The sequence below is a fragment of the Toxotes jaculatrix genome, chromosome 14 (genome assembly GCF_017976425.1).
Source record: "Toxotes jaculatrix isolate fToxJac2 chromosome 14, fToxJac2.pri, whole genome shotgun sequence".
NCBI lineage: Eukaryota > Metazoa > Chordata > Actinopteri > Toxotidae > Toxotes > Toxotes jaculatrix.
The window spans coordinates 20123511-20149889 of record NC_054407.1 but is presented as its reverse complement, the minus strand read 5'-3'; the positions used below and the strand labels follow the sequence as shown (position 1 = coordinate 20149889).

Here is a 26379-nt window from a genome sequence, read left to right as displayed (position 1 = left end):
ACGGCTCGTGACCTATTTTCTGATTTAAGTGTCCTATCAAAACCCTTACACATCACAGAGTGGAGAGGAACCTTTAAGGTTTTAGATGGTTCCTAAGCTCCTGTAGGGTGCTCCTTTGGGAGATTTTGGGTTTCCAATCTCGGCCGGCTTCTGCCGTGTCCCCTGCAAGAGAATATTACGATCTGGCTACTGTAACATCCAGGTGAATTATCGCAGGTATTAGTGCGGAGCACACAAACTTCCAAGGCACAGCACCTCTCTGATCTCTCGTTGCACTGCAGGTTTTTTCATTAACGGAGTGATAAACGCCCGTATAAAGTTATAGTGCAAGCACTTTCTCGCCGGACAGAACAAGGAATTTACACTGGAGAATGACCAGTGTGGACAGAAGTCAGGCCGGTGAATAGAGTGAATGTGCAGACTAAAGCAAAATCATGTGATAGGTTCAGTGTGTTAATAACAGGCCTGACATTGCTCTGGAAAACAGTGATGGACTTTTTTTTTTTACTCATTTCCAATGTTTTACAGACAAAACGCCTAATTGATTAATTGAGAAAATAATCAACATTGATTAATAATGAAAATTGTTAGCTGCAGCCATATTTAGTTTGGTACCACACACGTGCAGCTATCAAACCCTCCATGTCCACTGAAAGACACTAACCTTTCTCATCAACTTGGAACACGGGAATAAATCTGTATTGCCTCAAAAGGTCATACATACATACATGCGACAACACATCTGTAAACATGTGCCCACACAACCATGAAAATCAGTAACCAAATAAGGCTATGCTGAAAAGTCTGATTCACTTTAGGAATCCTGCACTAAAAATGTGGTGAGATTTCATTTTAAGGTGTCAAGTGTACATATAGGATGATGACTCGAGTACTGTAATCTTGAAAACGGATTCTCTACAAGACAGATGGAAAAGACTAAGACGGACATACTGTATATACGCTAAAATAGTCTAGTGACACGTATTCAAGCGCTAAATCACAGCACAACTTGAAAACCAACAACAGAAGCTTAAACTCTAAAAAGCAGCAGTCAAACAACAAAGAGACTTAAAAATAGATGTAATGTGCGCTTTCTTCTTCTGGGTCCGGTCAGCGCATACGCCGCTGCGTTTTGAGTGATCCGTCATTTATTTAAAGATTTCTCAGGTCGGCAAAAAGAAAGAGCTTTAGCAAGCTGGTAAGTGATAAAGACAGTAACTGCTTTGTAAGTATAAACCAATAGACACATTTCTGTGACATTTACATTTCCCTCAGTTTAATGTGGCATGGTGAACAGAGTTTCTGGTCAACACCTCGTGAGCACTGCCTGGCTCTGTGAATAAATACACTGTAGGACTCAGTATCTATAATTACATAGTGCAGTATATACCGCACATAGGTGAGCCATGAATTTAAAAAGTAACAGAATAAAAGATGTTAGTCATCTGTCACTTTATACTGTCTCAGCTTGAAATGTCACCTGTGTGATTTCCTGAATGTTATGCTCCGAAAACGGTAAGTGAGTCTTTCAGCAAAGCTAAGCATTGTGAAGTATGCTAGAATAGTTTTAATAAAAAAAAGTTGTGATCAACTTTTTATTTTTGCAGTAGCTAGAGGCCGATCACTCATAAAAACAGTGACATCTGTCAGTCTGTCTATCTGGTCCCTCCGGTCTTTCTAAAAAGTGTCATCATCTGAATGATCACAAAGGTTGTGGCACTCATAATACTCTTACATTTGAGGAAAATGTCTGATCCGGTCAAACATCACTTTGAGACGTCTGCTCTGCTTGACCATCCCACAGGCCTTTTGGCCTATATTGGTTTAGCCAGAAGACCTAAATCAATCGAGACGAGACGCCAAAGCGTTCTTTCACACCCCAACGCTGCAGCACTGCCATGTTTAGGCTATTTTGACATGGTCTCGGAAATGTCACGGACATCAGCAGGGACAGCATGCAAATGCTCTGGGGCGAGCCGCTGTCATGAATTTGAGCTTGAGAAGATCGAAAGAGGACGAGACAAGGGAGGGTAAAGATAAGGGATGATAAAAATATTTAATGACACTTGGAACACCGAAACTATTAAGATGCCTTAATGATTCATTAATGGCGAAAGCAATAACAACCGGAAAAGTTTCGTTTCATGTGAAGTCAGCTACATATTCTTCAGTCAAGTTTACATCAAATGCTGCTAATCCAGACTAGTGAAAGAAATGATCCCTTTGATGGAATTTCACTGTGGCACAGATCAACAAATTGAGCTCAACCACAAAACACACAAAAGTACCTCCAGGCAATGTGAGATTAGTGAGAGAGTGGGAGAGAGAGAGGGAGAGAGCGGGGGGGTTGGGGGGGGATAAAGACGGGGAAAAGGGGCTGGGGGTGAAAAAGCTGCTCGCTTCAGGACTGAAGAATCGACCACAACCACGGGGCATCATCTTCAATGCTGATGCCAAGAAGCAAAAAAAAAAAAAAACACAGGCCCTAACAAGAGCACATAATTTTTCTTATTTATACACGACTGTGAATAAACGAGGCAGATACAAGACAGAAAAAAAAGATACAATAGATGTATAGACAGAGAGACAGAAACTGGTGAAAAATTGATAAAAAATTGGTAAAAAGTGAATAATATGCTGTTGCCTTCACAGTCACCAGATGTTAACCCACCTAACCACCTATGGGAGATTCTGGACCAACATGTAAGACAGCAGTTTCCACCACCGTGTATTTTGTGTGATTCGTCCTGTCAGTAGAGTTCCAGAGATGTATGCAATGGAGCACTGACGCTGTGCTTGGAGGCTTGTGGTAGCCCGGCGCTAGCCCCTGTTTGTGCCTCTCATGTAAAGTATTACCATTTTATTCAAGTCACAGATCTAAGGATTCGATTTTCCAAAAAAAATAAAAATAAAAATAATTACCTGGCAATCTTTGAAAATCTTGGGAGATCAGATGCTTATTTCTGTGACTGGAAAGTAATGATAATACATGAGAGGCACAAACTGGGGCCAGGCCCAACACCTCACTAAGACACTTCATGTTGGCTTTTCCTTCAATTTGCCACCCATCTGTGGATCAGCAGTCATCATCTGTCCCTTGCTTTTTTCAACTGCGTGTAATTTGGAAGTTGTCCACTTCAATTTGCCTTTCTCATAAGCTGGTACGGCAAGTCACAGGAAAAACAAAACAGGTGAAGGTAAAGATGGTGCTGCTGCGTTTCTTTTACAGGTAGATAGCGGTGATGGCAATCATCAGAGTAAAGATATATTTACTCTGTATTTCTGCATACTTAGCTGTGGGAAATATGATAGTTTAACAATGATTTTTGTCTCTTCAAATGAAGACAGGAAAAAAGCCAGAAAGTTATTTCCCACTCGTGACTACTGAAAGTAAACAGGAAGCTTTTTAATTTAACCTTGTGTAGCCCACTTCCATATGGCAAAACAAATCTGAGAGAGAACATGGTGTGATTACACAAAATATGGTCAGCTAGAGCCACAGTTGATGTAAATCCAACATCCAGATGTTTAAGTGAAAAACCGACAAGGAATTTTACACCATGACCATCTGTAGCGCTGACCTGACACTATGGGAGGAAAAAAAAAAAAGGCTGCTGGCTTTGAAAGCATCTGAATTAGCATCTCCTGCAATTAAAACTGCACTTTTTCCAAATACAAACATGGATTCTGTGAAGCACAAACATTGGAAACTTTTAACTAACACTCTGGCACTTGGGATAAACCATATGCATACACAAACAAACAATGCACAAAACACAAACTTATCCAACAGATTGAGAGCTGGCAAACTTCCCACAGCCTCTACATGACAAATCTGGATATGATAATAACTGGCGCCTGGGAAGCATTTGCTCCTTAAAAGGAAAATGTGAACATTCAGCTGTATTTCCAAAAAGATTTCTGCATAAATACAGTATCCATCTTGTGTATAAAATTAACAAGCTGTGCCTCATTTTGTCATTCACGAGCTTTCATTTTTCTAATGATTAAGGTGCAAAGCTGCAAAGTAAGTGGTAAATTTAGTACTGGATCATTTTTGTGGATTGTGCCTCAGGCTTCGGCTCTTAATGAATTAGATGTGTGAAACTTTTCAAGAGGCATCTTCCATTTCATGCACACATTTCATTAACCTGTAGTTCATTCATTATTGCTGTGGGTGTGGAGGAAAGTAGCAGCCCCAGATATAATTGCGTTATTGGGGTTGTAGGGCTGCGGCTAATTACGGGCTGAGAACACAACATAGGCACTTAGACATCAGTCTGATGGAACAAACCACAATGGTTTGTGACAAGAGCTGTCCTCCCTGGAGTTTCAGGAGAAGACGTGATAGCACTGTAATTCATGACTCATAACAGAATCACATCATCTCCATAGCATGGAAGATGACACAGGGACACTGAAATAAGTTGACAAGTTTACTACAACTCAACTGAAAGACCAGATCTGACAGCGAACAGCTAAAACAGGAGGGATGTTTTACAAGAAGTCAAAATTCGGAACTATTTTAATCATCACGTACAAGAAATCCACAGCACATTGTCATGGTGATGCAGGTGCTGCAACATAGTGGTTACGCTATTCATGGGGTAAACAGGCTGTGAGCCATAGAAGCCGCTAAGGTCTTATTTCAGTTAATCTGTTTACAAGAGCCTTTGATACCCCGTAACTGGGTCTTCTGGTTGCCAGAATATTCTAGTAAACCTGTAGCCTCCTGTCCTGAGATAGAACAGTTTACCAGCAACAGAGGAGTAGTCAAGTCACTTTTATTTTTACAACCTAAAATCACAAGTTGGCCTCGAAAGCTTTACAGTCAGGGCACCATACAACAAGAGTCTATACATACACCCACAATTCAGTTTAAAAAAAAATATAAAAAAGTAAAGTATGGTATTCAGAGCTAATAGGATATAGTACATAGCATAGTATGATTAAGGCTGAGAGCCTGGCTATGCTAGCAGCTATTGAGCCAAATACTAATCTCACTTAGTTCTGTAGGTATTTCGTGATGAAGCCAAAGTATTAGAAAAACTGAAATTCTGACCTGATGGTGGCACTGAATGAAAAGTTCAGGGGCCATCAATGTTTTTTACAATTCATTTTGAGGGGAACATGAATACCTGTACCAAATCTCATGGCCATGTTGAGATATTTCACTCAAAGTCACAAATTTCAAGGCAATTTTAAAATCACAAATTTCTGTTTTCATCACCAAAGCCAGTAGGATTCATCCTCTTGGTATTATAATATCTGTACAACATTTTATGTTAATATCTCAACAGCTGCTGAGATCATTTAAAGTGGTGTTTTTAGCTCTTAGAACTGGAGCTTAGCTAGGTTATTCTTACCCATTTATAAAGCTAAACGTATAGTATTGAAGTACATGGGTTCTCTGTGCATTTAAATAGCATACAGACACATGTGGACAGCACAGCCACAAATACAGTGCAAAGGGAAAATGCAAGGCATTCAAACGCCAGTAGTATCTCCATACACATCCATAATCACTGTTCAGAAACTCTAGCATTCAGTAAGGCACCGATATAAGACCAATGTGTAGGTAAGAGTCTGTATAGTCAAAGAATCATATTTCTTCCAATTAAATTTTGTATAAACTGTGGTTATGAGTCTTTAAATCAGTCCATTCATGTAAAAATGAAAGCAGATGGCCTAACATGAACAGCCATTATCCCACAAGTCGGAGAAAGCTGAGACATTGTCTGTCACCTGGCCTCCCTTATCTTCTAGCCAACACAATGTCTGACTCATTGCAGCTCTGAAACTCCATATTTGGAGCTCACAAAAAGTGCTTTGGACAAGACATCCACAGCAGCATATTTCTTCACAATCAAAGCTTTACAAAGGAAGAAAAGGAGAGCGCAGACGCTGGAGAGTTATCCTCATGAATCTCTGGCAGGGTTTTTTTTTCTTTATCCTCCTACCGACAGCTTGTCTGATTCTTATAAAACCCATCCGTCACTCATGTCTGTTTGTCTTTCATTGAATTGGCTGGAGATATCTTCTCCACTCATTGACCTTGAGAAACAAACTAAGAGTTTTCAACTCTTTCACTGAATTTCAAGAGTGGAGTGTTAGACATTTGGCAAATCTTTTTTTTTTTTTTTTTAACATGAGAAAGAAATAAATGGAAAATCGGAAATGAAAACGGAACATGTACAAATTCTCAATCTGCCTCTCTCTGAAAACATCTCTGCGAAAGCTCACCAGCGCCAAAGATCCTGGTGTTGAGAAGCCAGGCTAGACTCCGAGGCTGACTAGTTTATTTTCTCTCTGCCATTTTTATCTCTCTGTTCACATGCTGTTCAGTGTCCATTTATCCGTGGTGAGGGCTTCTCCTTGGCAGGAACTATCACTTTCAACAACAGTCCCAGCGAATCAGAGCGACGTGTCACATCGTTCCAGTGACAACTAACGACTACCAATGTATCTGGGCAGGCTGCCAGTGCGCTGGGTTAGGAACAGCCGGGGGGGTGGAGGAGATGGTGGAAGTGGGGGCTGCACGCTCCAAGGAGACAGGGGTTTAGCTCACCAGTGGCAGCATCAAAAACCTCACATCACATCCCTTCAGTCAACAAAGTCCCTTACACATCATGTGCCGAGAGATGAAATCAATCTGCTTTGAGAGGCTGACTCTGATACTGTATGTCTGGAGGCCGGCTGAGACAGGAGTCAGAGAGTCCAATAACATGACTTTGGGGAGGGGGGCCGGGGCACAGAGACATGGGGGTCATCTGATTCATCCCACAGTCAAGCCCTCTTTTCCTCTCCTCTCTGCTCCTCATTTGCATTCCCAAGGTCAAGGGGGGGGTCGCCAAAACTTTACTTTGCATATATATTTTTTGGCATTAAGATTAAGAATAAAACACACTATCCCCATAAATAAACATTAATTGGTAGTTAATTTTCTTAGTTCTTGCCTGGATGATCCATTGCCTCTGGGCTGGTATGAATTATTCATCCAAGTGGCAAAACAGCTTTATGTAGAAACCTACAAGGCACCGCATTCATTATGCTATCATGCCGAGTAATTCCAGGCACTGACGGCTGGTATTAGAATAATATGCATATTGGGTATTCTTTTTTTTTCCGGGGGCATTGGCAGGCAGTAATAGTGCTTCCGTTGGCAGGGACTGAGAGGGATGCAACACCCCTCATGGCTGACAAAACCCCCTTGTTTTGACAGAGGATTGAGCGAGGAGGGGAACGAGTGTTTCAGCTCTGCCCTCGTGGAGAGAGGATTAAGCTGTGTGGTCGTGCTGCCGGGTGGCGCAGGGAGTTGGTAGGATATGTTATCATGTCAATCCTCCCTCCCGTGGTACCGCAGATCTGCGCTGCCCCTGTGACTCCTAAAGAAGCACCTGGCCTGGCTGCAGGGAGCTCATCAGGCTCAGCGTTCTCCCTTGGGAGTGAGGATGCATCACACTTTCCTCAGTATCCCGAGTCTGGCTGACTGCAGAAGGACAATTCAAAGACGTATATACTGTGAGGCTACAGGTTCTGTTTGTGCACAGGAACAAGCTTTCTCTCCCTGCTATCACATCTAGAGCCCTGTGTTTTTCCTGTACACAAGTTTACGGCGACAGCAGCAGAGCGGGGGCGACGAGTCGGACGAGAGATGGTAAAACAGAACTGTCAGTTCAGAGTAGGGTGAGACTGTTAAATGGCAGCAGGCGCCTGGCTGAGGTATCCGTCTTCCCAAGTGTTCCCTGTCTCTGCAGATAGGTCTCTGCTCCGGAGATACTCTGCCTCCGGAGGCCCACGCCATGTCCTCAGGCTGTGGAAACAACATCATGAGGAGAACACGCAGGGAACACGGATGGGCTACTGCCGGTTTCCCCTGCCATGTTGATTTCACAGGCTGGACCAGAAGCTTCCTAGTAAACACTGATTTGATGATTTGCAGGTCAAAAATTAACCTAGAAGCGTAGTTTAAAACAAGCTAAATTTAATTGAAAAATTATTTTTCCACATGCAGTCAGACATTAGATTGGACCGATTTCCCAATAAAATATCCTTAAATGCTTTTGAAACCATTCTGAGCCTTGGGATCAAAAAAAAAAAGTTCATTTCTCAACCAAAGAGTCTGGTTTTGACATAGAAATCTTTTAACCTTGATATTTTTTTAATGGTGATTTGCCTTATTTGTATCAGGCCTAAGGATAGAGGCCGACATAAAATTGTGGTTATGGATTGAATTGTGGTTTATATACATAAATAAACAATTTGATGCTTACTGGGTTTTAATTTACCTACAGCTCAATGAAAGTAACATTATTTTATTAGCCAAAGAAGTTTAAATAACCCCCACTGATAGAACAACAAGCTGACTGAGTTGGCAAACTTGATTACTGCACAATTCCTACCCTGAGTATGGCAGTATGCAGTGAATACAAATAATATAAGATAATTGCTGCCTGTTTGTCATTGCCTGGTATCATTTATGAGATTTTCTGTCCAGTGTGTCATTGTTTTGTTGGCACCAAAAATTACGTGGGTCAGCCCAGACTTCACACTGAGCAAAAATAAAATGTGATCTGTCTAATAGAGCGTGCATGTTTGGAGGAATTGTCTGTAGCTCCATTGTTTTCCTCATTATACTCAGTATCAAACTGTGTGCTGCCACATATTAGGGGGCATTAACATCATACATGGCAGCTGGGGTGGAATTCAGCCCGTCTGTGGACCCAGACTGGGAGCTGTTTTACATGACATTCGTTTCGAGAAATTAGACAACCCCGGGCTAGATCAGGTGATTGGCTCTGCCTTGCATCCAATGTGCTGTCAGACTCTAATCTAAAGCAACTTGCAACTATATCCTGTGATTCAGGGACCACTGATATCCAAGGATGCTGCTTTTCAGTATTTTTGATTCAAGAGTGAATACAATGAAGGATTTTACAGCTAAGAAAATACTCCTGGAAAATCAAGTCTGCAAGACAGCTGCTGTTGACGTTCTCCTATGAGAGCAATACTGTAGATATATTAAACATGTTAAGCAAATCTCTACATATTCCCAAGTAAATTGAAAAGATGTTTAAAAACTTATTAACGGGCAAAGGATAATATCCCTCCTGGAATTAGGGATTGACAGAATTGGAGCAACTCAGGCGAAACATTAATTAAGCGCAGGGTTTGAATGTACCACCACTGCAGCCAGAGGATTGTCTGGTATGCAGTCCAGCTTCATCACAAGATGCCACTATGCAGGCCTAACGCACACATCTAAAATGTCAATGCATATCTTCAAGATGATTACGTACTGGCGTACATTTTAAGAGACATCATCGGTGCAAAGCCAAACTATTCAGACAACTCTGTTTTTACTCTGAGGGCAAATCTTACAAGCCATGACACACAGTCACACACTGGTGGAGTACAACAGTAATGAAAAATTGTGATGGAATCTAGATAAGAGTGATATCATAAATCCAGAGGCAGAAACCAAAGGTGAATTTTCAGAGTAAATGTCAGCTCCTCCCACAGGAGGATAAGTCTCTATGCCTTGCCACTGTCACCGCTCTATAGTGTGTGTGCGAGTGTATTAGTGTGAGATAAGGTGCGCACATCCGAGGGCGTCCTATTTAATTTCTGAAAATAGTACCCCTTTTGCAAATGTACAAGATGAACTTCCACCTCGCAAAGCTACTTAGAACGATTAGAATGAAATTTCAAAAATTGTCTTCTTCCACAATTCTAGATAATAGTCCAATGAGCACACAAAACAATGTGACCCCCTCTGCTGACCCTCTTTGTGGCAAGGAAATTGCCTCTAATGACATGCTGTAGCACAGACACATTAAAAAGATTTCTCTTACAGCTTTGCCAATTGACACATCCTCAGAAAAATTCTCCACATGCAATAAATATGGTTACCCACTGTAGCAGGGAGTAGCGAAAATCCATTTTTGCCTACAGCAAAAATCTTGCATCACTCATTCTAAATCACAATGCGGTACATTGATATAATATGACAACTACACATAATTTTGAATAGAATCTGGAGGTTGAAATAACCTAATTTTTATAGGACTGAGTTGGGGGGAGTGTGTTCAAGAGATATGGACTGCTGGTGTTGCAGCCGTACACTTGGGCATATGAAATTAGGAGGCCAGCCATCAAAGTAAAATACGTAATTATCTTGGATAAAATGAATGTGCATGAATGCATTACCAAAAAATTAATAAGACTAATCCTAATCTATCTTTTCTGAGTCAGGTGCCCCTGGAAAAGCTGGACTACCTTTGGGGATTTCTTCAATTAAAACTGTGACATTAAAGCTCAGACCTGGTTATTATAAATCTCACCCTACCTTCGTTTCATCTCCCAGCCCCAAATCACATATTTTTCTGTTGTCACTGCTGAGGCAGGCACTAATTACAACTCATACATAATCTTTTATGTAAATGTTTTTGGCTTCTTTGATCTCCCCATGTTGTCGAGGACAGCCAGATCACAGACTTGGGCTAGATCTGTCACTTGACTCAGAAGGAGAGAAGTGAAGTGGAAGGAAATCTGATTTGTTGTGATGTTTGTCAGCCCATGAGCACAGAGGATGTTTGATCAGGTCATTACATGTAGGGTCTAAAACAACATGGTCAAACCACCCGGATCTTTCATCCCGATCTTCTGGGACAAACAAGCTTAGCCTCAGATGTGAACCAGTGAAGATAGAGGATAGACAGGGATTTGAACACCTTTTAGTCTCAGGATTAATCTTTCCTAAGCTGCAATGCAATCACTTCTTTACAAGGTTCTTTAACTTAATGAAATACTGGTTTTATGTTACAGTAAGTCATTTTTCATAATGAACTTTTAAATGGCTTACATAATTCTGAAGTTCAATAACAGATAATGATTGATGATAGAAATAAATGGGGTAAATAGCAGCCATCGGTATGAGACCAGCTGAGCAACACAACTCATACTGTACCTCATTTGCTATTACTCCAACATAACATTAGACTAGGACCCTGTGGTTCTGTCTGAGGCATAAACACAGCTGGGAGCGTGACAGATAGAGGTTGGCTGTACGTTACTCCTCCTACCAACAGAGAAAGGTCAGCTCTGACACCCTGGAAGGAGCCCTCAAGCTCTGGTGGACATGAGGGAGCCAAACTGGCTTCCTGTGAGGCACAATGGTCAGACAGCAAGCCCCAGTGCAAGGCACGAAGAACTACCGACACATCCATCTCAGGCACATCCAACCAGTACAAGCTTAGAGGGGGTGTTTATCCAAATTACAAACGTATTCACTCACTTACAACTAGTGGTATCGAACTGTGCAGAAAACTTTAGTTTTGAGATATCTGTGATATCTGTGAGAAATGTCTGCAGCGTTCATGTTACTCCTGATGATCAACAGAACACCATTTCAACAGATTTCGTATCACTATTTCACAGCGAGGTCTGTGGATTAATCAGGACAGAGTTTCTAGAAAGGCACATTGCTGTTGAATCTTTTAAATGATGTGAGCCCCACAAATAAATTCCTCCCATCTCCATCGAAAAAAGCAGGAAAATAAAAACCAGTGGCCAGTTCTGAGTGGCTACATACTTGACTAGTTGTGAGAAAACATGCTTTTTATTTGGGTGGACAGAATTTTTAATGCAAGCATGTGCAACTTCCTGAAGTGGCCAACGTGGCCACAAGTGGGAATTAATGGTTGGTAATAAAGTTAATTATAATGGATAATGTTAAAATGTATTGTTGCACAAGTATAGGAGAGTCATAAAATCAGTAAACTGAATCAGTGCTGTATGTTATACAGCAATATCTTTCTGAAGTTTATTAACATTATCTGACATTAGTCGCCACTGGTCAAACCAACATGCAGAGCACAACCCTAGAAATCTGTACGTGTAATGTGAATACAGCTTCTGGGGGGATATTATTTATGATTTTAACTTTTTCTTCATAAGGAGATTTTTTTTCTTTCAAACACAGCGTCACTTTTAGACCTACTGAATTTTGTTGCAAGCACAGCTCCACTTGGTAATTTTACTTAAATACAGCCAATCCATGATAAAACCAGCCACCATGAAGGAAAGGGACAAAGGTTCATCCCAGTCAAACCCGACTCTTTGTAAGTGAGAGCAAAAGAGAAAGACTTGACAAGGTATAATGAAAAGGAGAAGATTGAAAAGGAAAACTCTGCTGAGTAGAAAATGTGGTTACGGAGGCTATCTTTGGTCAACCAGCGGGCAGTTCTGCATTTGCAGGATTTTGATAAGAAGAGTTCCCTCCTTCTGTGTGTTCTACAAATGAACATGACGGGCTTAATTCACTGGTGTGAGGGCTGGACCCGCTGTCCTCTCCTTTCGTCCTGCCCGTCTGGTTACTGCCTCTCTCATTCCCTCGCACCACAGTGTCACCAATTAGCCAGGGCCCAGGTTTCATTAAGGTATCGGCGCTGCTGCCTGCCGCCTTCTGTCACATCCCTGATAACAAGCCTGAGATGGGTACGCTACCTGACACACAGGGATGAGGAGGCACACACACAGTGCATGCACACAACACACAGACACAAGACATCAACCCTGGCTATGCACAGCACAGCACAGCACAGCACACATCCATGTGCACATTTGTGGAAAGTGAGAGAGACACACACTGTAAACAGTGTCCAAGCGTTTATGTGCACAAACGCCTACACACACGCATGCCTGGATGCAGTCGATCTGTCAGCGCTGGAGCGTCTTTTGTTCTGATAATTATAGAACTGAAGGCTGAATGATGAAATATAGAATGATAGGAAGAGGGGAAGGAAATTCAACATGTTGATCTCACACCCAAGTCTATCACGAACAGAACAATGTGACACCTGACTACTGAGTCCAACAGGGAAAAGATCAACCTGGAGTTGATGTGAATTATTTTAAATTTTTGACGATGGAGGCAATACGATACCTGCATTTTGGTAATAATGACTAAATTCCGTGCACAAGCAGGTGAACAACTGTTTTTACCAAATAACCTAAATTAAATCTGAAACTGGAAATGCTGAGGGTTAATATTTCTATACCACCTTGGAAACAACAGCTGAGAAAACAATCTCACCACAAGGTCCATTTAGTAGCTGATTTGAAGCTTTTGATGAACCTCATCTTCCATGTTCAACCAAGGTGGACGAGAAGTAAATACAGCGCTGAGAAAAATTTGAGATTCAAACCTGTAATTCCATCACAACCGGGAAAACTGCAACTGCTGATGGAGATGCACTTACTAAAAGAATCTTGTGGTGAGACTGTTTTCAGAAAATGTTTAAATCAGGGGCTAAATGGTCAAAGGACAAGTAAACAAGATTACGAATCTGAGCAGACATTCAATGCCAGATTTTGTTATTTCCAATAATCAGTGATACATTACAGTCAGTACCAAAAAAAAAAAGTTTTAAGGTTCAATACCCAGCCCTAATTATGTTCAAACTTCCTCAGTATTTCTGAGTCCAGGCACACAGCATCCTTCTGTAGAATGAACTATATTTCCTCTGTACATTTCCGTCCTCCCAGCACAGCACTCCAGCCACAGCTATGCTCTTCTGACAGTTTGGAGAAAGCACAGCTGGGGTGGTGCTGGGGGAAGGTTTTCCCCCGGGAAAGGAACCTGTGGGTTGAAGGGGGGGGGGGAATTTCAGACACACAGGTGCTGTTGAATATTAGTCTTACGGCAAGAAGTCTGGGCTCATGGGGGTGAATTATTCATCCTCTGAACCCAGCCTGCGTGTTTCTGCCTCACCAGGCCACTGCAATCCTGATCTGCACTGTTTGATGCTGCTGCTGCATCTTCCCAGGGACTAAATGAGGCTGTGGAGCTGCTCCAGAGATGTGCCTCACTGGCATGTCCAATGGAGGACTGGCTGGTACATGATATCAAAACTTAGTTTTACCCAGGTTCACATGTTCAGTAAAGCTTTCCCCACTATTTTTCTAAAGACACCACGGTGTGTGCAGCGACATCCAGTCCACTACTGTCAGTCTCAGGGTAAAACGGGCACCTACAAGGTTAATATGAAAGAAAAATATTACAATATTCTACCATTTCTGACTGCAGACATAAATTTATTTAATGAATATATTATTTAATTAAGTTATGAGTCTGACAAGGACATGAGTAGGGTGAACTGGATCTAAGCTGCGGTGCTGAAATGATTCACCTTTGAGTGCATTTTGGCAAAGACAGGAGTGAAATACATGCCAGCTATCAAAGGGAACACAAGCAATTTCTTAAATTACTTATATTGTACATCTAAGTTGCAAAGTAAATAGCAAATGAGAGGCATATTGATTTTTTCTTTTAGATTACTGTTAAAAGTTTTAATCTTACGTGAAACTTCAAGACCTTACTCTCATCGACTCCAGAAAAACCTAGTCAGCTAGCAATGAATGCGTCACAGCCTCAAGTCGACAATTCAGAACAAAGCTCCACAGTTTGGCTCATTTTTGTGCAGTTGGAAAGTGACCATTTTGAAACAATGACTCTGCTATAACCTACCTGTGGCAGGTGCATGAACAAAAAAAAGGAGGAAATGGCTGATTAAAAACAGAAATACACTGGCCAATACAAATGCGAGCAATAAAAAATAAGGTAGAAAATGAAATAAAGAAATATATAGGTTTAATAGTTAAAGGCTCTCTTGTTTGTCAGCAGCTAGCAGGCTTTCTTCCTTGGATAAAGGCTATTAATTCTAACCCTTTTACACAATTTGTAGTCAGAGAATGGAAAATTAGGAGTACAGCTGCCAACACCATGACAAGCAATAAGACATTGAAGACTAAAGACATAAGAGTTGGTTAAACAAACCTATGTGATGACTAAATGGGAAAACTGCAAAAAAAAAAAAAGTACAGTTTTGGTGGGAATCCAGCTGCTCAAGATTTTTTCTTGTTGCTGCCTCTTTTTATAAATGTCTCTACAGCCTACCTTCAGCAGGGATCCTATTATGAACAATGCCCCATTTAGAGATCTGGGAATGGCAACAGGGAAATCCTTGGTTAGCCCTGGGACTCGCTCAAAGACTTAGTAGGACAGGGAAAAGATATGTTTGGATTTTTGTCAAACCTTAGCTTCAGCAGTGGGTAATGACATTCACACTACAGAAAAATATTCACATTGTTTTCAGAGCCTTTTAGTTGTAGGTCTCGGGGCTAGTGTGCAGAAAGACAACTGGACAAACTTCACTTGCTTCAAAACTAAAAATCCAACAAAGAATTATACCAAACATGTCAAGTTAATTCTATTCTAACTTATTTAAGTCCTGTTCGTCATGAGGCTGCCACGAGGCGGTGGGAATGATGATAACGTTGCTGAAAAACAAACGGGTGCTAGAGGCTTTCCACATTAATTACTCCTTCTTTTGCCCTGATACCAATAAGTCTCACATCCAACTGAATTTGTCCTCCTGGAGGGCAGCGTACTATCATTACAATCAACTTGTCAGACTTTCACCGTTTTGTTTATTCAGATGTGCATTATTCCTAAAACATGTGTTTTCAACTTTGTTTCCGTTTGCAATGCAGAGCTGCACCCACACTTCTAATGACTCCTGTGCCCTGTAATTTCTTTAGCGTGGCAAACTCTGATTACAGGGTGGGAGTCAAGCTCCAAGCCAAGCATCATCTTTTCCAGTTATTGTTTTGTGTTTGCTCTGTCTTTAACACGGGCCCTGCAGCTGCGTGTCTCAATAGATGTTTCGATGAAGCAGTGTTTAACACCGAAGTGATTTGGTACAACAGTTTGCTGCATTACAGCCCGTGGCTACTGATTTTCAATGCACTGTTTGCTCAGGCACGTTGGCAAATTAAACCAGGAATGTGTTAGGGAGTGAGCTGACATGAGTGCTGCTGACCGACTGTCCCCGATAGTGGACGGTCCAGCAGTTAGTTAAGTTGTTCCCAGAAGAGCAATTGAAACACATGATTTCAGTGAGTTATCAGACTCTCACAGGGACAAGTGAGAATATATTTTTGTTGTGGTAAGAGATTTGCCACTTGGTTAAAAACTAAAATTGTGATTGACAGTAAAAGAAAAACACAGATCCAATCCCACAAGCTTCTTTGAGTTTAAGGGCATATCGGGGTCACATTATCATCCTCATTTTCCGGATGTTGAGCAAGAGACAACGATACATCTTTTCTCCAACACCGTTCCTGCCGTCTCACTCTCCCTGTTTCCCTTTGCTTCTGAAGACATGGACACCCCCCCCCCTCCGGCTCTGACAGCTCCGGAGTGACCACCCTGCATGGTGCGGAGCATACAGTAATGTCATTAAACCTCCCCCTGGGGAATCAGTCACGCGGAGGTTTGAGCTTAGGGCCAATACAAAGGAGACCCATTTGAAAAGGAGCCAAGTCCAGCCTGAGGAGGTCAGAGGGCTGTTTACAGAACAACAGTCTCTTATCGGCTGTGTGCTTCCCCGAGGAGTCTCCACCACAAACAGATAACAGCCTCCAAATAGGCGCCAGAGTGTGACCGATAGGAGTATAATCAGGTACATTCTGCTTTGGGAGGAAGAAGTGGAGGATAAGGGTGGATAATAGTGTACTCGACTGTTAGTATCATATGCTACAGGAACACGGCTGCATTAAAAACTCACACTTTAGTAAGTAAATAGAAGTTGAAATTTGTTGCATGTCCCTGTTAAAAGACCATAAAAATGTATATGTTAATTTAATTTTTTTTTTTTTTTTTCGCATCCTAATAACCATTATTCAACAACACTGCTGAGGGCTAATTCATCCTCAGGGATCGCTTCATTATTGAACAGTTAAATGGTCAACAGGTTCAGCCCAGGCAGCTTTTAGCACAAGGGCAAATAGACGGCGTAAAAGCCAATGCAAATAACTGGCACTCAAACAAGGCCTAATGCATTAATGACTGGATGACGTGCGCTAATGTGACGGCAACAGATTCAGACTGACAGTAATGGAGAATTTTGCCCCTGGTTATACTCATAAGGCCCAGATTGGGAGAGGAGGAGGAGGGATGTACACCTGCCTACTGCCTGAGCCTTGACAGAAGCCTAATAAATAACAGGAGACAAGGTGAAACAGCAGTAGCAGCCCCCACACCCCCCGCACCTCCACCAACCCATCTCCACCACCTACACAAGTTGTGTGAGGTGCAGCAGCCTACGCTGACAGTTTTTTGGCATGAAACAGAGTCTCCTCGAAGTTAGCAAGTGCACTTGTCCCATGAAGGAGGCAACTTGAGTTATTCATAAAATTACAGAAAAAACTTTAAGCCTTGTCAACGACGCAACTCCAGCATCAAAAGCAGTGGCAGGGAGTTTTATTTGACAGATTTGAAATTAAGCTTCATATGCTTCAGGTCAAGGCCATACGCTCACCCGAACCAAATATCAAAGTGTGGTCTATCAGAATCCCTTTCAATTCACCTAATAACCCCTGAGTTATAGGCGACTATGCTGAATAGAAGCCAGCCTGACTGAACAGTAGGTTCTGACGATATGTGAGGAATGTGCCATGGTCAGGGTCAATTCAATCTGAGTGTAAAATCCGTGTGACTGCCGGTCATCAGTCACTCATACAGATTTAATTCGCAAGATAGCAGGAGTGACTGATTTAAATAAAAAAGGAAATGTTATTTTTTTAAAAATGTGAGCATAAGTGAGATGGCATCCACCCTGGTATGCAGAGAGGAGGCCTAACAATCAATTAAAGCAGACACACTGTAATGTCCTGATTTAAACTGCTTCTCCTACTCCTCCCTCATTCACCTCCTCCTTCTCATCACCATTAATAACAATTGAGACCCTTGGAGCACTAATTAGCGAAATTTTCCCGTGTGCCTGGACTCTCAGAGCCACCTACAACGAGTGCAGACTTCTGTAAACATGATCCGCTGCATAGTAAGTTGTTGTTTTTCTGGGAGGATTTTTTTTTTCTTTTTAGACATGGTGATGAGATCACAGAATTGTTCGAGCATGCCTAACACACACAAACTCCCTCTCTCTCTCTCCCCAAAACACTTCCCTCTGTGTCTCTCACCCTCTCTTCATTAGGCAGCCCCTGTGCTGGCCTGCGTGCGATTCATTAGCTTTTATCCTCTTCATTTGAAGAAGGAGCTGTGTATAATTAGAGCATCTCTGTTTGTCCAGCATCCTTCACACAGTCACATCTCAAGGCCAATTATCATTCCGCCGCAGAGCTCCCAGATAACATAGCCACATCAGCCGCCTCGAGAATGAACTTCAAACTATTACTGCCTCTCAAGAATGTAAATAAAATCACTTGCAAATCAACAGCTAATGATTGAATGTGGAGTGGCACTCCAGGGATATGAAGATGATGAACCATATTGGTAGACTTTGCGTTTCAAGATTTTTCTCGCTTTCTTTTGCTGGAAAGTACTCGTGATAGGCCAGCACTTAACCAATTTCCATACTTACAGTGCAGTCCACGAGTCCTTGGACAGTCACATGTTTGTTGTTGTGATGGCTCTGTTTCATGTCAAAGTGCTTTCAACTGCAGGGTGAGCTTTAAGGTTTAATTTGAGATTTAATTTCACAACCATTTTGGTTGAATTGTATAGTAAATATAGCTATTTTAAACAAACTCCCCCAATTTTAGGACAATGCAGAAGGACAATGATCCTAAACACACAGTCAAAACAACCAAAGAGCTTTTTATGGTTAAACAGTGGAATGTTCTTGACCGGCCAGGTCAGTCATCTGACTCAGTCCAAATTATCATGTGTTTCACTCGCTGAAAACCAAGCTGAAGGCACAAAAAAAAAAAAAAAAGTTTTGACACTAAATGTTATGAATATGACTACAGAAAGAAATAAATGTTCTTTGGGCAGTCCTTGAACCTGTTGCATAGCCTCTTCAGTCATTTTGGATTTAGATGATTAAGTTCATATTAACTTATACAATTACTTTCTGTGCACTAAAATTAGGGTCTGTGTATTAAAAGAGCGACAGTTGCTACACACTGTTCATCTTAAGTGGAATTAAACACTCAAATTAAAGGTGAAAGTCAAGATTTTAACCTGATAGTCACTGTTTGATTTGAGATCTAATGTGCTGGAGTCTGGAGCCAACAAAACAAAAATGTGTCACTGGGCAAATACAGACTGCACTTTGTGTCACCTTCTTAAGCCTTCCTATAATACCGCTTTGATTAATTTTTAGTTTGTTGCCACAACAGTTAAATATAATTTATGAAGTGACAAAAAATGGAGTAGGGAGGTGGAGCAACGATAGAACAACAAATGACCTGTTTCTGAAGAAATAAAATTGATCAACACACTTTTTATGAGATTTAATGTCTGATGTGGACAGAGATGTGTGGCACCAGACTGGACAGCATCCCATTTCAACTGTTAAGAAATGTTTCAATGGCATCTACATCTTGTTTAGTATAAATCTCCACGCTAGCTGTGTTACTTGCCACTTAAACCAGGGGCACACTTTTGATTATTCCTGCACTGCTCGGTATCATTAATCTGTGATGTTTCGGGAGTTATTTTGTGACAGCATGTTTACTTTTTTTGGTGTGTCAATTTTGCCTCAACCTCCCTTTATCTTCTCCCTCTGTCAGTGGTTTCCTACATTTCCTAGAAGCCCTCGTGGCAACTTTCAGAGAACAGATGCTGACTTTTCCCATAGAAACACAGCTGAATAATGTGTCAAGCTGTGTGCCCTTTACTCAGTATGCAACATGTTTTGTTGCTCTGTTATAATAAGTCTAATGAGGGTAGCAAAATGTTAGATAACCTTCTCTTATATGATGGCTTTCTCCTGGTATGACTCTTATGTCTAGAAACACGATGTTGATCTTTAATACAGAGACACTGACGTTAGATTTTGACCTTTGATGCTGACGCTTCAGATAGCAGATTTTATTTTGAAATGTGGATGGCCTAGAAATAGCTTGATGTGCTATCATGTTGTCTAGGACCTGAACAGGGAATATCACTGGTGGCTGGTTTGGAAAAGTGTTACCAAGGGTTATGGGTGTAATTTTCCATTAAAAATTGCAATTTGTTTGTTACTGGATGTAAAACTAAGGTGCACTGATACGGATACCACATAAAAAGAGTATTAAAGTGCATTAAAATCTATTTTAAAAAATCTGACAGCACCGATGTTCTATAGTGTCATACACAGAAGAACATTAGACCTGTCTACTGGTGAAAAATGGATAATATTGCTGTCAGACTACTGACTTCAAACAAATGGTCTAAGTCCATACAGCAGCACTTAATGTTTGTAAGTTAACTTTTTAAAGTGACACATACACACACCCATATCTACCAGCGATGATCAGTCTTTCAGACAGCTTTGCTGACAAACTCAGCAGACCCTTTTCTAGGAAGTCACACGTGTACCCGCATGTTTGAACAGCTTCAGTAAATCCATGTGTTTCCACCGCCTTCATTATCATCATAATAAAAGTGTCTGAAAAGCAAAGTTACAGAAGAATGTAGACACCTCACTTTCTGCTTTGTACTATCATCAATCACCACAGAGCTTTTTTTTTCTCCTACAACATTGGTTGAAGCTATCGTATAAAAAAAAAAAAAAAAAAAAATCACATGCATATTTAATTTCATTCTCCACTGGCTCACACAAAAGAAACTGCCACCCTTCAGGACACCTTTCGGAAAAGTCTCTATTAAATCTGAGTCAGCTGGGAGAAAAAAAAAGGGGAAAAGAGAAACATTTCATGAGTGAACAACTATCTAAATTATTGCCAGACTTCAAATGAAGTGCTGTTTATCTTCCCAAGCAGCCAATATGTTGTTTTACTCCTTAGTCACAGCTTGGATGGCAATCAGGATCGGTCAACCAGGACGCTATCAGCAGCAGTCACTCTGCAATGACAAACTACAGCTCTACACCCGGAGCATGGGCATTATTCTCCACACACGGCTCACCCCTATCAGAAAACAAGACAGGTTTTATGGCTGCTGGAAAAGGTGGTAAACATAACAAAGCGCAGAGCTTCCTGGAATTTAATGTGCTCGGTCAAAAGACAGAGTATAGATATCAAAGACCAGGCTTTCTAAAATAAAAAATAAATAAATAAAAAAAATGTTGTCCTGATAATGTAGAAAACAGAAGCACTGGGCATACACAACAAGTGATTTATAGTGTTGATTTCTTTTTTTTTTTTGCTTTCTCTCTGAACCTAGAGCATCCTGTGGGCATTATGAATGCAAAAAGTGTGGGCGGGGGCAAAAGAGCAGTTCACCTCTACCACGCCACTGAGAGCAGATACACAGGAGCACAAACGAGTTCACAGAGGAAGGAGATGAAACCGATACAGTGTGATCCTGATTAAGGAGTCGGTTTTGTTTTTTTTGCGTAAATTAAAAGACTTCCGTAGGACTGCTCTCTGTGATCAAATTGAGGCTGCACTGTCACAAGGCGCTGATACCGCGCACTGAAGTAGACTGGTGCTCTGGTTACCTCAGTGATCTAATTATCACATGAGCTGTTAGCACATACTCTCCATAACAAATGTCTCGAGCCGCACGCACAGGCTCATATTTAGCCCCTACCTCTCCATCTGTGTGTGGCTAATCCGTCACCTAGCCTGAGAGAGTAAAACACATCCAATTGATTTCTTCCTGGTTTACATATTTACACACACACTCATGCAATTAGGAGCACATTTATCGACAGTTTCGGCACCACTGGGAGCCCTGCAGTGCAGCCTACTCCAATAAATCTCCCAGTCCTGAGGCTGCCAGCGGGCAAGACTGATAAACCTCACACAAAAACGGACCGGGAATACTTTGAGCTTCAGGGTAAGAGAGTTCTCAGTCACAAAAATTGACCCATGGTATTCAGACTACCAGATAAACACTATTTATTCATCATAAAATATTTAAATGCATCTTCTTTATGTCTCAGTATAAGCCAGATGCCCTCTGTAAAAACATCCCTTCTAGGAACAGGACCAGTTTGGAGAAAGTAGGAACATAAAAACAAAATAAAAATGTATTTATTTTTAGCAGCTAAGTTATTTGGTTGCCTCAAAGTTGTGATCAAACTGCAATTCTGCCACAGCACAGACTCAGATAGTTTTTCCAAAGTGCATCTGAATTCTGATCTATGAGTCTGACTCACGGTCTTCCACTCTGAGCAGCTTAACTTCATCATCTGGGCATCATATTATATGTGTACCATGCTGCCCCCAGCAGGCTCTCTGAAAAATGCATCAATTCCACAGCATCCGACAAGAGCTGAAACCACACATCACAACTACAACTCCCCCAGAGTCAGTGCAGCACATAAAACCAAACATTCATGTTTAAAGCCATATTTTTATGAGTTTTTTAAGTGCAGCTCTAATTGTATTGGCAGTATGGATCACCCTCAGACTGGACACTCATTGTCTATACACATTGATTGGCATGAATATAGGCTAATGCGCCTTTTTCCACATATAAAGCCATTGCCGAGACAACAGAAATGACCCCTTCAGGGGCTAAATGAGGCTCTGAATGTTAAGTGCCCTCAGGCAATCTACAGCCATTATCACTGAAGGTGAAAGTCTGCACTATTATGTGAGTAATTCTAATAAGTCCAATCACTATCTGATACTAATCCCTGAACTTTTTCTCTCACCACAGCTTTGAATAGACTTTCCACAAATTAAGTTGAACAGCATTCGTTTGAGCAGGAGTGCTGTGTCTGTATCTACAAGTGGAAGTCTGCATCAACAACCTGTCAAACGGTGAAACAACAAATCCATCAAATTTAAGGAGTAAAATGACAAAACAAACACTTATCTGGAACATCCTAATGAATATGTTCTCGGCTGAAAACAGAGTGCATGACAGGGAAACAGTTCTATTCAAAACAACGAGAGGCTGATTGCCTTTTTTTTTTTTTTTTACCAATTAATTTTTTTAGCTTTTTCAATAGGGAGGGAGGAAAACTGCACACAACAGTTCTCCAAAAATATAAAGGGTGTTTTATGAACTACCCATCATTTTAAAATAGAGCATGTGACCAAGAGGGGGGGGGGGGGGGGGGGTTAACCCATGTAAATTATATAGACTAATGCAGAGATATAAGACATAAGGAATTTATTTTTACATACAAAAGTCGAATTGTTTTTGCACTTCAGCTACAAAAAAAAAAAACACTAAGAAACCTCGGATTGAAAAGAGATCTGCACGCCAGATATGATTCACACTGAGAACCTTAGGCTGGGAATTATACTTCGAGGTGACTGAAGCGTTCATTAGAAATGAAGTTTGTATAGAGTTCACGGTGCAGTCATGACAGTAGGTCTTATTTGGCTTATCACCTCGACCTATAACAAACAACAGCGCACGGTGACACTTTGGTGCGCGAATGTCTTGAGGTTAATCACATTAGACAGCAACTTATCAAGGTAAAGTTAAACACGAGCACTGAACTCCTTCAACTTGCGGTCATATGAATCGTGGCACTGAAAGCAGCGGAGCTCCTCCGGTGCCCGTGGCGCACCTGCTCGTTCCGTACAGACCCTCCAAAGGTGGGATACGAAACTACTGATGAATGCCAGGGCTGTAGCTGTGAATCTGTGGCATTCCGGTCACGGTAAATCAAATGTGAGCGAAATTCATGGTTTTAATTCACTTTCTCTGCAAAATGCCGCCCTCATATAACTCACATTGCTGCCACGCTGCCACGTACGCTCGAATTTACACCACAAACATTAGTTAAAACCGCAAAATTGCGACTAAACTATCACACAAAATAGTGGGCAAACTGAGTTGAAGTGCCTCCACCATGCACTTCGCTCCACGGCTTTGTGCATAAAGCAAGACTGCACGTTTGTCCCGTACAGACAAACATTTCCAGGTAATGCTCCTTACCTTTAAAAACTTCCCCTCGGGCGGACAACAGCAGGGTAATTGCGGCAAACAAGCAATTGATAACTTTATCCATGTCGACAGCACCGTCGTAGCGTTAACCCCCAGCAGCGGGGTTAACTGGCAACTCTTCTTTTCTTGATTGCAACTTGAATCCTACCTATACTTTTAGGAGTGTTATATCTAAAGTCTTCCTCCTGCCCTCCGTCCCTTGGCGTGCTGTCGGGGGTGAGAGGACACTGTCGCCGACACGGCTGCTCCTTGCCGGCTTGCTCCACACTTGGAGGAGGAATGTGTGAGTGAGTCCTGATTCCTGAATTACGCCTGGATTGAGTGGTCCGGCAGCTCCAGGAGAGCAGCGGCTGCGTGCGCTCTGTCTGGCCGGTAGAGGGCACGTGTGAGCCCCGCCTGTGAGTGAGACGACAGGCGGAGGTGAGCTGTCCCCTCCTCCCGCCTCTGACTGAGACTCTATTGGCGCTTATTTGGACCAGCTGTGTAGAGGTAAAATAGTACAGCCATCCCGGACCATGTAAATAAAAAATCAGTGGGCTGTTAATCCAGTCAGCCATCATAGTTTTAAGGTGGAAATTAGTTAATCAGTCACTGATGTTGGGATTATTACCACCAGTCTGAGATTATCAGTTAGTTAATTGTATTTACAAAAATCAGTTACGTTAGTATCTATAGTTTACTCTTTAGATTATCTTTACCGATTACCATGACGTCGCCCATTGGTTTCGGGGAGTCGGTTTTGTGACCAAACCATGGGCATTTGAGCTGCGCCATCTTGGATTTTAGTGGGAGCGTACTTTCCATATTTGACGGAGAGGCGGTTACTCTACGGGTCAGCCGGGATCAGCCGGCCGAGAACCCGCCCACTTAGCTCGGAGAAACCGAGCTAGCCTAAGGCTAATCAGCTAAGCTAACAAGCTAAGCGGCTACAGGCTACACGCAGCTACATCCACCACACCACAGTCCCCGAGTACGACCCGACTAGCTCGACCCCGTGCGACCGCAACACACAGCATACAACAGAGATCATAATGTTGCTGCTGTGTTTTAAACATGACTGTTTCACATAGAGAGGTTTTAGGTGGAGACGTGGGGGGAAATTTATTTGTTTTATAATATTTAACTATGAAACAATAATTATTTCACATTAATAAAATATATTAAAACGTTAAAAAATTATTATTATTGCCGTATTAAACAATACGTTATTAAAAATAATGATAATAATATATTAAAATGTTTAATATTTACCAGCTTTCACCGCTGCCTCCATCCACTATCCACTTAGTTACCGCAGCACACAAACAACAGCGGGAAAAATGAGACGAAATAAAATTGTAGCCTAGTATTCCTGCAATAAACGGACTCTGAGAGCACGACACACCGCAACATGCTCCTAACATTAGCTGCTCCGGTCCTCTATCTGTATCAGCAGCGACCATAAATCGGAAATTGTCATAAGCCAGCGGCAAAATATGCTAATACATGCTAACTAGTGCAAACATCCAGGTAAAATAGTGAGAAATTTACTTAACGAAAAAACTGCAACACAGACTCCTTCGACGGTCGGTTAGTACAGTCTACACTACAACAAGCCATACTGTCACAAAAACCTATCCGAACATTGGCAAACAAACACGGACACTGCAGCCCCTGTCAACCGTTGGAGGTAGCCGGAGGCTTCTGGATGTAGCCGCCTAGCCCAGCCGATGCTTTAGCAAAGAGCTAACTGCCAGTGCCTGTCTATGGAGTTGTCACTCATCGTAACCACGTCCTAATTGATGTAATAATAACACTAAAACGGTTGTAGTACAAAAAAATTCACCCCCACAGTGTTCATGGAGGTGGAAACTATCAATAGAGACCAAAAACAAAAAGTGTACCAGGCTGTAAATATTTTTGTTTAGGCTGTAAAGTTGGCTATTTTAACATGGGGGTCAATGGAGAATTACTCACTTCTGGAGCCAGCCCCCAGCGGCAGCCGAGGAACTTCAGCTTTTTGAACGCGGAAGTGATCCTCACTGGTGAAACCTACAACTCCCCCCTTGGTTATATGAGATATAATTTAGCAAATATAAATGAACTTTGTTTACCAAAAAGTCATTTTGCTAAAATAGGCTGCTTATGACTGAACTCTTGTCATTTAACAAAGTCATTTCGGAAATTAGGGCTTAATAACTTTGGACAGAGCTGTTTCCCTGTGTTACTGTATCCTAAGCTAAGCTAACCAGCAGCTGTGTGATATCAATCTTCTTGCATAACTCAGTGTAAGAAAGTGAATAAGCTTATTTCTCTAAATGTCAAACTCTTCCTTTATAAACAGTGTCAGCGTATATATATAAAAACCTTTGCACTGAAATATGGGTAAACTCAGCGTGGACTATCTGTCCTTATAATGAAATGAAATAATGTCACAAATTCATTTTTTAGTCACATGATAGCTTAACTCTAGATCCTCCACTAAATAAACTATATGAGCCATTTTCATACTC

At 41.5% G+C, this 26379-nt stretch overlaps 1 protein-coding gene across 3 annotated transcripts in view; it reads right to left on the bottom strand.

The window, feature by feature from the left end:
• Positions 1–24158, bottom strand: part of LOC121193182 (receptor-type tyrosine-protein phosphatase mu-like) — a 141044-nt gene extending 116886 nt beyond the window's left edge. For all 3 annotated transcript variants that reach the window (XM_041055377.1, XM_041055378.1, XM_041055379.1), the window contains exon 1: positions 23879–24158. In XM_041055377.1, the coding sequence (XP_040911311.1) occupies positions 23879–23951 (73 nt within the window). In that variant the 5' untranslated portion in view covers positions 23952–24158. The remainder of the gene's footprint in view (positions 1–23878) is intronic.
• Positions 24159–26379: the final 2221 nt, after the last annotated feature.